Here is a 12,976-nt window from a genome sequence, read left to right as displayed (position 1 = left end):
TATGTATTATACAGCCACATTAACCTTTGGCTGTGATAATGCTGTTTGGCACTGTGTTTTGTTGCTTGCATTTCCCATGCACAGTTGGAGGTTCTAGTCTGTCCTCCACTTGCATTTCCTGGCCTGCATTTGCTCATCCTTGCTGTTGCTTGCTTACACTTGCACTGCCAATAGCCTAGTGAATGATTGGATACGATATCCATTGTGTGCTGCAAAGATAGTAGTCCTCATTTAGTGTTGCCCAACACATACCTACCATGAGTCATACTCATTCTGCTATGACTGCCACACAGTTTGCAACATCTCAACAATGACTTGTGCTTTTCTGCATATGTATTTTTGCAATGCACCATGTCTGGTATGCATCCCTAACCTGTGTCATTTTACCTTCTCCGTGTTCCATGTATGTATGTATGTATGCTGTCTGTATACCTTAGCTATCCTTTGTGTATTTTTGACCGTACTGTGTCATGTCTTGTGATATTTGTCATATGTTTGAACTTGCTGTTTTGCCCACCTCCTCCGTCCATATCTTTTCCTTCCCTTTTATTCTAAAAAAAAAACAAACAAAAAAAAAATGGGGCCTATTCCCACAAAAAAAAAAAAAAAAATGCCTGTGTCCCTCTGACCATCCTATTCCATCATACCTGTTGTGGGCCCCTCTTATTCATCCTCAACCCACATCTGCTTTTCTATCACCCTATTTCCTTGGGTGTGTGCATTACTTGTGTTCTCCACACTTGTCCCGCACCCATTGCTAGCTACTGTTAGCCATGGCGAAGTGGCTGTGATTGTCCTTCACCTTACTTATAGCATAGGATCATAGCAAGTTACTAGGCTACTGGCCCTGAGGCCCTTATAAGCCTAGCAAATAAATTAGCCCATGTTCCCACAAGTCAGCACCCGATGCCCCTGTCCAGCAGGGATGCAGGTGGAATCCCAGGGGTGTATTTTCTGTTTCCCATCCAGTCATCCAGATTCCTCTTAAATAGGGCTAATGAAGTACTCTGTTTGACATGGAGGGAGTATATTCCACAGGTGGGAGAGTTTAATTCTTTTATTAGAAATTTTGCAGATTATATTGAATTCCGCAAATTGTGAGGGGTGTATTTATATATGTCAATTTACGAATTATGATGATATTCGTAAGTGTTTATGGATATTTGTCATTTTTCACATATAATGGCTGATGCACATTTCTCTTCATTCATTACTTTCCACGCATTAATATAATTTCTGTTAGGCTTGTAAAATTCCATAGATGTGCATTGGTGATGCACGTATATGTATTACTTCATGAATAACTTTTCCTGGAATACATGTTTGACATGACTGATTGTGGTTGCACTGATGTCGTCGGTTATGTCTGCCTTACGCTGAGGTATTCTCCTTAGAATTGGGCATATTTGCATATTACTTGGTTAGCTGCAATTCTAGCATAGAACCCATCAGATTGCGCCAAGTTCTGCAAACTTTATGGAATCTGACCCAGAGTCTCATAGTAGAAGGACAAATTCTATGAAATTTGATACTTGATAATGAAAAAGGAAACAGCTAACCTTAAGCCAGTTAAATCTGTTTGGCCCAGTAGGATCCCATTCTCACAAGGGCACACCACATTAGGCTATGACAGGGTCAATAAAGCCTTATGTGACCCACAAAACTTGCCTGAGAGAGACAACAGCAAAGTGGAAGGCATTTTTGTACTTGTAGTCTTGCTTCTGCAATATCTACTAGTCTTTTTTCCTGGAGTGACTACATTTCCTGTCATGCATTGCACACTAGTGTAGCATAGGTTCCTAGGTTAGTACTAGGCTAACTGCCCTTGCAAGCCATTTTAAGCCTAGCTAATTATCCCCTGTGAGATTCAAACCCTGTACCTTGTGTTTGTAAGGCACACTATTATTGTAATTTTATGTCTCTTATATGACTTAAGGTGTTATTCATGTATCCATTGTAGACAGTTAGTTGCTGTTGCTGAGTATTTAACAGTTTTCAACCTAACAGTGAGGTAAGAGGAACTGTGCAGTTTTGTGTGTCGCTGCCGTTACTATTATGCAAGATAATACCAAGTTTAATTTGAAGTTTGACAGTGATACTGGGTTTTCTTTTGCTTCTCTTGCTGTTGTAGGAAGTATGATTGTATACTAATTAATGTAATTATGAACAATAACTATGGAGTAGTCAGCTTGACCCGCAGTAGTGGTGCTGCGGTAGCGTTGTCACCTCACAGCAAGACGTTGTCCCATTCGATTCTCAGCTAGAGCGTCTTCTGTGTGGAGACATGCGTGAATGAGCGTGCCTTCGTTGAAGGTTGTGCATCAGGGCTGGTAACTCTGCACGTACAAATCCACTACCAAACATTAGCGGACCAGAGTTCCGCTGTGGCGACCCCTAACCGGGATAAGCCGAAAGACACAACAACAATTATGGAGTAGTCAGCTTGATCCACCACAAAAATAAACACCAACCAGCACGTACAAAAAATACCTAGGTACTGAGATGCGAGGTAACGTCTGATCAGCAAGACTTGGGTCAAAGTTTTATCATTTCAGTAGTATGGCAGGGAAAACTTACTGCAGTTGCAGGTAGGAGCAAAATAAACCCATATAAGTGAAGTGAAGCACAGGGTGTGTTTGTGTGTGTGTATGGGGGGGGTCTATATCATGTTGTCGAACTCTTAAAAGTGTGAACATCATATGGTCAACACCATATGATCGAACTTTTAAGCTTAAACAGTTCGGGTAGGTTTTTTTCTTCGGTTTATTTTTTTTTATTACATTTTTGAGCTTTTAAAAGTTCAATCATATGGTGTCGACCATATGTCATTCGAATTTTTAAAAGTTTGATTATGTGTTGAATGGCTGGAGCCAGTGTTGGATAGAGCTGTGATTCCACTTGATTACAAAGGAAAACAACAACAGAAACAACTTGACTCATAAAGGTATTGCAGTGATACCATATTCACAAAAAAATGTCCAGGGAATCCACACAATAAACCAAAACTCGATCAACACCACGATCCACGATAGCCAAATTCTTTATTGAATGAAACACAAAAACTGTAGGTTGAGCGCTTTCATCTACACAACGTAGATTTCTTCAGAACATCTGATGCTTTTAATCCTTCACTTTAAATACTTAAAAAAAAACCACCAAATCAACCACCTGATCAATTATACATTCAATTAAGTTTTTAAAAACACATAACATTCTCTTCATCATCATTTATACGTGAAAAAATAATAATTAAATAAATATAATACTATAATAAATCTAAACAATAATAATAATAAAATTCCTTATAAAAATATATCCACCTTTTCTGGGAAGAGAATTTATACCATATGATGTGTTAAATAAAAAACAAACAGGGAATAAGTATCAAAAGGCATACATATTACAATATGGACAGCACGTGGGAGAAATTAGGAATATCTTGGAGAGAAATTGGAACATACTAGTGATGAAGGGATTTGTGACAAAATAGGAGACAAACCTACCTTCATCTACAAAACAGGCTTGAACCTTAAGAGAATGATCGAGGTCAAAACTAATAACCGATATAACGTTGTGAATAGAGGTATGACAGGGACCAAGCAATGTGGACATCGTAATCAATGTTCGTTTATTCTACAGACAGAGAGTTTATGTTTGGAAAATAATATTAAAAGTAGAATATTTTTTAAAAGAGGAAACTGTCAGACCCAACATATAGTATATTTGGGAAAATGTATGTCTTGCCCCAGTTTTTATGTTGGAAAAACCGATAGAAGGTTACGTAATAGAATATATGACCACTTATATTGTATTAAAAAGAAAGACAAGAACAATGCTCTATATAGACATTTGGAAGAGAGTGATGGTTGTGATTCATTTAGATTTGCCATTCTTGAAGTGGTCAAGAGTAATCCTAGGGGGGTGTGATATCAAATCAATCCTGGGGGAAAAAGAGATAAAATGGCAGATTAGACTGAATGCTGCCAGCCCACCAGATATTAATGAATATATCCCTACCAAACCTCTGTTAAGAAATTAACAATAGTATATATATGGAACTAAAGGTCATCTTTATCCACTTACATACTATATATGTACTCATATATTTCAGTATATAGGAACACAATACATTGTGTATTTTTAAGTATGAATTTTAGGTGTTTTTACTTACTGTCCGTTTTGTATTATAGGGAATTTTATTATTATTATTGTTTGGATTTATTATAGTACTTTATTTGAAGACTTTACATTAATTATTATTTTTTCACGTATAAATGATGAAGAGAATGTTGGTATGTGTTTTTAAAAACTTAATTGAATGTATAATTGATCAGGTGGTTGATTTGGCGTTTTTTTTAAAAGTATTTAAAGTGAAGGATTGAAAGCATCAGATGTTCTGAAGAAATCTACGTTGTGTAGATGAAAGGGATACCATATTGTCAGATTCACTTTAGAAAATGGTTGAACTGGATTGGATTTTGGGGGTGTGTATTATAGAAAGCTGTACCGGCTGCCTAGGTTTTGCATACACTTCCTACATCCTTAAAGAATTTGGATTACTTTCCTGATGCCAAAACTTGTTTTTAATTACTACTGTAAACTGTTCATACATATGATCCTTATCCTTACTATTGCCCTTGTCATTTGGGTTATCTTTATTGCTAATATTGTGGCCTGGGCCACGGGTGGAAATGGTATGCAAGCATTAGTATGCTTACCCAGTATAGTAAATAAATAAAAATAAACTTTCAGAAATACTAATTAGTGGAGTGTGGTGGTGTGTGAGCAATGAAATTTCTAAGAACATGCCAGGGATTATTATTATGATTATTACTAGTACTAGGAGTGGTAGTAGGTGTGGTAGTAATAGTGGGGGAGTGGTAGTAGCAGTACCAGTTTTGGTAGTACTGGCAGTGGTAGTGCTAATAGTGGCGGTTGTAGTGGTAGTAGCATTAGTAGTTTTAGAATTAGTGGTGGTACTAGTCGCAGTAGTGGTAGTACTGGTAGTAGTGGTGGTAGGAGTAGTAGTAATAGTGGCAGTAGTACTGATAGTAGTGATAGTTGTAGCGGTGGAAGTAGTAATAGTGGTGGTAGTACTGGTAGTAGTGGTCATGGTAGTTGTAGCGGTGGTAGTAGTAGTAGCAGTATTGAGCATTCTGAAGACGTTCAACAATTGTATGTAGTTTTGTGGGAATAACACTGAAACAAGATATGAAAATTAAGTGTGCAAGAGACTCCAACAATACAGATCAGCTGCAAGAGGCGATTGGAAGCTCAATATGAAGGTAGAAAGGAGTGATACAAAATTGAAATGTATAATGGAGTTTAGAAAAGTGTCATTCTCTGTTTGGCCCTGCAGTCTTCCCACAACCCTCAAGTCCATCCCACTGACTCATTTGTCTTGCACTTCTTTGTATCCAAGGATATTTGTCATTGGATACAAGAGTTAGGGACTGTAATGAATCAGAATATTCTACTATGTTTCATGTTTCTAGTGAGTTTATTTCAGAGTAACATTGTCTTCTTGTCTGTAACAGATACAGAAGACAGTAGTATATGGTGAATATTTAACTTATCGAGACAGATTAATAGTTTATTTCTGTTCATAGGTAGGTACTAGGCTATCGGCACAAGGGTCTACATAAGCCTAGCCAACAAATTTACCTGGTTTACGCCACCCAAGAAAGTTATTTTCCTGTGCCACTGTCGAGCAGCGACACAGAAGTGATCCCCGGGGTGTATTTCCTATTTCCCATCCACTCAAGATTTTTCTTGAAGAGTGCTAATGAAGAACTTTGCTTGACATAGATGGGTAGCCTGTTCCAGAGTACGGGAAGTCTCTGGGACAGGAATCTATTCCTCCAACATGTCTTGTTTATTGTGGTGACAAGGTTTAGGTCCCTAGAGCGTGTACCTCGGAGGGATTGGGATTTCTTTAAGTGTAGCATGTCCAACAGCTCTGGGTTTGACATAGCTTTATATGTTAGGCAGAGATCACCTCGGAGTAGGCGATATGCTATGGAGTAAAGCTGGAGTTTTATGAGGCGGTCAGTGTAGGGCATTTGTTTGAGGCCAGTAATCCTCTTTGTGAGGTACTTCTGTGGCCTTTCCAGCTGCTGCAGATGTCTTGTGATGTACATTCCAAAAGGGGCATTGTACTCTATAATGGGTCTAATGAGTGTCGAGTAGAGGGGAACAATGACCTCTTTTTTCCTGGATGAGAACCCTTTTATGATGAGGTGTGCCATATAGAAGTACTTCCTGACTACTGTGGCGATGTGACTATCAAAGGAGAGACTACTGTCCACCTGGGTCCCAAGGTCTCTCATCACACATTCAGTGTTAAGTAGATTGCTGCCTATGTGGTAGTTCATGGGTACAGAGTTTTTACGAAAGGGGATGACACTGCACTTTTTGGCATTGAGCTTGAGGCCATGCCTCTGACACCAGGCATCTGTCTCAGCGAGGCCCTTCTGTAGGATGTCCACATCATTTGGGGACTTGACTGTGGCTCCTAGTTTGCAGTCATCTGTGAACTTCATTAGCCAGAGGCCGCCTGCATTAGCCTGTACTTCAGAGAAGTCGATACCAAACAGGAGAGGTCCCAGGACGGAACCCTGTGGTACTTCACTTGTCACTGCTTTGAAGTCAGATTTGGAGTCTGCAACTTTTACAATGTGGGTTCTGTCAGTGAGCCAGTTCGCAACCCATCTTGTGACGTAGGGATTTATACCTAGTTTAGTGAGTTTAATTATAATTCCAGAATGGGGGATGGTGTCGAAAGCCTTGGCAAGATCAAAATAGGCTGTGTGAACCACCTTACCCTCATCTACGGCTCTGATGACTGCCTCAAAGAAGTCGATAAGATTCAGGAGGCATGATCTGCCTTTCACAAACCCGAACTAGGTGGGATCCAGAGTTTGGAGGTTACCAATGTCTTTGTTTATGAGTTCCATGATGATACGTTTCATGGTTTTGCATACCAGGCTCGTCAGGCTAATAGGGAGATAGTTCCCTGGATCAGTGGTGGCTCCCCCTTTGAGGAGTGAGATAACTGTTGCTGTGCGCCATTCAGTGGGCACAAAGCCTGATGCGAGGCTATTATTGAACATGAGATTACTGATTAACATTCTTCTGACAACATATAAAATAAAATATATTGTTTTGTTTTTAACACACAGTAATAGCTTATATTCTTAATGCCTTATTTGAAATAAGATATAGTTTTGTTTTAATACACAATAATAGCATGTATTACAGATACCTAATCTTTATGTTATTTGTATTTGTTTACCAGGGTACAGCACAGGTCTCCAGGGACCTTTTTCAGACGCAGCCCAAGAGTGCAGCCTGGTTAAGTGACTTGCTTAGAATCACACATTTAGGCAATGGAGGCTGAGGGACTCAAGCTCTGTACCACTGGACCACAGTAAACAGCTTGTTGTAATCTCAAGTTCAGAAGGCTATGTGGGAAGAGACTAAACAAAAGATAATGCAAAAACTGAGAAAATGGAAACTTTGTTACATGGATATGGATAGTAAGACTCAAGCAGTTAAAATGTTTTTAGCCTGATTAGTCTTATACACAGGTCAGGCATATGTTTATCAACCAGAAGAGAAGTTGTGGATAGCAATTAATAAAGAGCTCGAGGACTTTTTCTGGGAGAGGAAGACGGCAAGAGTCAAATGGGATAAGCTGATTCTCCCAGTAGAACAGGGTAGATTGGGATTACCACATTTGAAGGGGTATTTCACAGCTGCACAGTTAAGGCTCCAATGCATAGCACAAGCAAAATAATTATAATTTAAAGTGGAAAGGGATGATGATGAAACGGGGGAAGCTCAAAAAGAGAGAGACTGGGATTTTAGGTGCAGGCCTTTATGGAGAGTAACAGTAATCATACAGAATATTATATCTGTAAGGTAGCAGAAAGTATCCTAAGAACTAAGCCAACACTGGAATGGGGAAAGGAGATTCTGCCAATAGGGATGACTGCAATTAGGGATCTAGACAATAGGCAAGATGGGGCTGGAATTTATTGGAGAAAACTGGCAGAGGATCCAAGGTATTGGGAGCAAATAGCTAGAGAGGGGAAGGTGGTAGAATGGGAAGATGCTAAGAATTTATTTGGACTGCAGGTTAGAGATTGTCTTCCTGTCAAGGATTGATATCAGAGTATAGGCAAAGAGAAATAAATTGGGGGTCCTAAACAAAAGACCAGCACTGGGTAGAGTTTTTAGGAGAAGAAGAGAAGCTGCCATTAAAAAAGGAATAATTAGTAGCGCATATAAAATATTGCATACTAGTTATAAGAAGCAATCAGAGGAGGTTAGAAAAGATTGGGAAGAGAGATTGGATAAGCAATTCACAAAGAAACAATGGGAGCATATATGTATGTCTCCCAAATATGCAACAAAACCTGGAAGATTTAGGATTTTTGCTTGGAAATGTTTACATAGATATTTTATACCACAAGTAGCATCCAGAGAATTTTTCCTTGGGTTGACAGCAAATGTTGGAGGTGTGACGGGGAAGAAAGTGGTAGTTGCAAACATATTTTCTTGGAGTGCAGTGAGTTTGTGGACTTCAAGGATTCCCTGCGGGATGCACTGTTGGAGATGCTGGGTGGGCAGATTGGTGTGACAAGGGAGATGATTTTTGTGATACAGTATCGGAATTGCCTAGTCATGGTAAGGCCTTGCTTTGTCTAATTATGTTGGCTGCCAAAAAAGCAGTTACTAGAAAATGGAAATCAAAATCTAAACCAGTTGTACTAAAATGAGTGAATATGGTAACAAAGATAACAATACTGGAACTGAGATCTTTAGAAAAGGGCAGGAGCAAACTACATAGTAAAAACGAGAATTGTAGGAGCAATAAATACAGGGAAGAAATGAGGTTTCAAAGAAAGCAGGATGTAAATGTAGTGTTCGACTGAAAATTACTAGGTACATTATAAATGATGTATAATGTTTGCAACTGGGAGTGTGTCAGTATGGTTTGTGATGCAAAATGCTTGCAACTAGGATTGTGTCTGTGTGATTTGTTTTCATTTCTATAAATGTACAATTGCCTATGTCATAAGTGATGGTTTAAAAAAGATATTTCTTGTTTAAAAAAAAGGTAGGAATTGAATAATTGTTGCTTAGGTTGTATGGTATATAGCAATATATGTGAAGTATAATGCTTTTAAACATGAACTTGTTAATACAATTTGATTGCTGTTATATAACTGTAAATTTGCCTATGTCACAACTGATAATTCAGTAAAGGCGTAAAAAAAAAAAACCTACACACAAAAAAAAAGTCCAGAAGACTAGCATGTAGAAGGGAGTTGGGTGTGAGACTGGGTTGGTAGGTCAGGGGGGGGGGGGTCAGCTGAGGGCCTATAGAAATGGTCCAGATCGGGCCCCTAGTTGCAGAGGCCAGCCCTGGAAGCAACACTACATCCAGTAGAAGTGATGAGCTTCTCTAATGCAAGATTCTGTGGTAATGGTTCAGGCAATGGTGTGGTAAGGGAATTCAAAGTAGGATAACTCATTTTGCAGCATAAACTATAAAGAAAGGCCAGATCTAATTTTAGTAAGCAGCTTTCTTAACTGTATTTAAGTGCCAGTAGGTATATAACCACCATTACCTCTTGGTCCTAGGTTTGTGTGTCATCTGATCACCACTGTTAGTCATCCAGCAGGTAGAATAGCATACTTAAATTAAGTGATTATACCTGTGGTCTGTGATTCTAAGAACTACACAGCAGTAAGAGCACCTGTGTATGGGTCTATATTACATCGTTGAACTCACAGGAGTTCGAATGTTATAATACTGAACTCTGAAGTTCGAAACCCAGTAATTACAAAAACACAGAACAGCGATTTTTTTTTCCCACGGAAAAAAATCGCTGTTCTGTTAAAAATAAATAAAAACACTTGCACTTTAAACTTAAACTAAAGTGTGGGGCTTCGTCCCCCATACCCCCCAATGTGGGGGGCTGTGCCCCCCCCTACTTAAATATACCAACTCCAAGATTGCACCACAGTGGAGGAAATAGCAAAGCCCTGAAAACGGCCCACCATTTTTTTTCCCTTAGAAAAAAATCTGTGTGGAGCGGCTTCGCTATTTTTGTATTTCGGACATGTGGGTTCGATATTCCAACGTTCTGACTCCTGTGAGTTAGATGATGTAATGTAGACCCTGTGTGTCTGCCAGCTCACATGATACTGTGGCTGTGAACAGCAAGTTTATGACGCACTTTGTATCCACATACCTATGACTGCAACTCATTCTATATTTAACTGATGTTTTGTTCACTTTTCCTGGTTATGCCTGAAAAAGAGAGACCTTTCTTAAATCCAGTTTGACCAGTATGTAAAAAAATAATAAACTTGCTTATTTTTATTGTTTTAACTGTTGTAAATCTAAGTACACTTCCTTGTATAATGGACTTTGTAGGATGATTGTAGAGACCATAGGTCAGAGGTCAGTGTTATTATTTAAGTCATTTGCTACCAAACAGTATATTACTAACTGATGATGTTGATAACTTTATCTAGGTGACACAGACTGAAGCAGTGGGGAGTAAGCCATCACTGAAGTGCCAGATGATGACTGCAGCCCCTACTGACCAGCTTCGTATCCGGCAGCGGGATAAGAAGGTATTCATAAGAGAGTTCAACGTACATTACATCATTTTGTAGCAAAGACTGCAACTAAAGAATGTATGAGGAAATGGGCCAACAAGTGTGAAAAATGCTAGAATTACTGATCCTCAAATAGTGGAGGCAGCTGTTATCTGTGATGAAAAGCTGTTAAGTCATGTTGAAGCAGTGTGTGTAAACATGCAGGCATTAGACTATGATTAAAGAACTGCAACAGTTGTCTGTCTTCACTTTCACTGTTCAAACAGTTTGTTTGTGTCTTTCGGCTTTAGGGGGTTAGGGGTCGCCACAGCGGAACTCCAGTCCGCTAATGATTGATGATTTTTACGTCCCGAGTTACCAGCCCTGACACACAACCTTCACCAAAGGTACGCCCATTCACGCATATCTCCACGCAGAAGACGCTCTAGCTGAGAATCGAACCGGACAGCATCTTACTGTGAGGTGACAACATTCATAAAAATAATAACAACATCGTGGAACAGTTAAAGACATGTAGAGAATTACTGTGGCAGCAGTGTTAATTGAGCTGTTTCAGATTAAAAAATGCAGCTGACATTCTTCTAGGAGTCCAGTAGAGTAATATGTTTTTAAGTCCGTCATAAAAAGCTAAGCTGGCTCCCAGGGGCATCAGTATAATGCATCTTGCTTATGATGCTTTCCAGTAGCAAAGCAGACATTGCAACCTTTATTTTTATTTATTTATTTATTGCAGTTTGTTAACCAGGAAAGTCCTTTGGGCCTAAAAGAGCCCGTTTTCAGTGGAGGCCTGGGGAGAAAAGCTCCAGCAGAAAACTCCAGAGAAATATTATTTACAATATTCAGAGAAATATTATTTACAATATTCAGAAGTAGAATAACTCATGTACAGCATTTTAAGATGTTTACAATAATAACTAAATGATGTTTAAGTTGTACAATTCATATGCAAGTAGTACATCATATATGGAGACAATAGAAATATATACATCCAATGGCTGAGTCTGAGTAAAAAAGGTTATAGAGAGGTGTAAGGTTTCAGGAAGGGTGAGAGCAGGAGCATTCCCAGAGTGAAGAGAGATGAGAGTGGAGTAAGGTTTTAAAGGAAGGGAGGTTCAGATTCTGGGTAGTTCTAATGTGTGGGGGAAGTGAGTTCCATAATCTAGCCAGGGAGAAGGACAGTAGGAGTTGCCCTGGGGAACGTAAAGGCTTGTGAAGTTTAAGGAGATTTTGATTTGTTGGTCTTAGTGTTCTATGAGGTTGGCAGATTTTTAAGGTAGAGAAAGACAGTTAGAGGGTTTAAAGATGAGCTTATGTATTGTTATTAGTTGAATGAGAGTAGGTAGTTTGGGAGTTCTAACCCATTTAGGGCATGGAGGGAGTTACAGTGATGAGTGGAGGATTTAGATCCTGTGGCAAACTTGGAAATTTCATTATAGCATGCAGATAACTTTAATTTCAGGGTTGATTGGAGATTAGTAAGTAGTGGGGCTCCATAAAGAAGAGAGGGGATAAGGTAGGTGGTGGATAGTAGTTGTTTGGATGAAAGAGAAAGGTAGTGTCTGTGATGATAAAGCATTCCAAGCTTTTGATGAGTTTTTTAATATTAGTTTGAAGGTGGATGTTGAATTTTAGCTGGTCATCAAAAAGACGCCCGTTAGTTTTGCATGGAGAACTATTTCAATAGAGGTCTTGTTTTGACTGAGTATAGAGAATGATGTTTTGTTCATAACAGTGTGTCCAGATGGGGAGAAAATCATTATTTTGGACTTGGATGCATTAAGAGCTAAGTGGTTGTCTAGCATCCAGGATTCAGTGCAAGAGAAGGCCTCTTGAGTTACGTTCATTAATGTGGGGAGAGTTTTGGCAGAGCAGATGATGGTGGAGTCATCTGCGTATTGGACAAGTTTAGCATTTGGGATGTTTTGATAGGTCATTAATAAAAATGTTGAATAGTAAGGGACCCAATAGGGAGCCTTGAGGAACCCCTGTTGGAGTATGCAGGAAAGAAGTACAGTTCCACTTGACAGCTTGTTCCCTAGCTGATAGGTAGCAGGTGAACCAGTTGATGGAAGAGGAAAGGCTGAGATGGGAGAGCTTGGAAAGGAGGATCTTATGGGAGACAGTATCAAAAGCCTTAGATAAGTTGAGGAGGGTAGAAACTATGTTGCCAGAATCCCAGGCAGAGTTGATGATTTTGAGGAAGGAAAGGAGGGCAGTGGTGATGCTATGTCCTGGTCTAAACACATGTTGTGTTGGAGTCAGTAGTTGGTTGTCAAGCAGATAGGATAAAAGTTGCAGGTGGATACATTTTTCCATAATCTTAGAGATAGGGGAACAG

General features: G+C 39.3%; 1 protein-coding gene across 3 annotated transcripts in view; it reads left to right on the top strand.

Annotated features, from left to right (window-relative positions):
* The window catches only part of VRK2 (VRK serine/threonine kinase 2), a 1,303,788-nt gene that overhangs the window by 1,094,326 nt on the left and 196,486 nt on the right, over window positions 1–12,976 (top strand). For 2 of the 3 annotated variants that reach the window (XM_044054917.1, XM_044054923.1), the window contains one exon: window positions 10,552–10,653. The exons of the other annotated variant lie outside the window; for it this stretch is intronic. In XM_044054917.1, coding sequence (XP_043910852.1) covers window positions 10,552–10,653 — 102 coding nt within the window. The remainder of the gene's footprint in view (window positions 1–10,551; window positions 10,654–12,976) is intronic. 3 annotated transcript variants of the gene reach the window in all.

This window comes from Protopterus annectens, chromosome 1.part2 (assembly GCF_019279795.1).
Source record: "Protopterus annectens isolate FY-2018-M chromosome 1.part2, PAN1.0, whole genome shotgun sequence".
NCBI lineage: Eukaryota > Metazoa > Chordata > Ceratodontiformes > Protopteridae > Protopterus > Protopterus annectens.
This window is presented reverse-complemented; position numbering and strand designations above follow the sequence as displayed.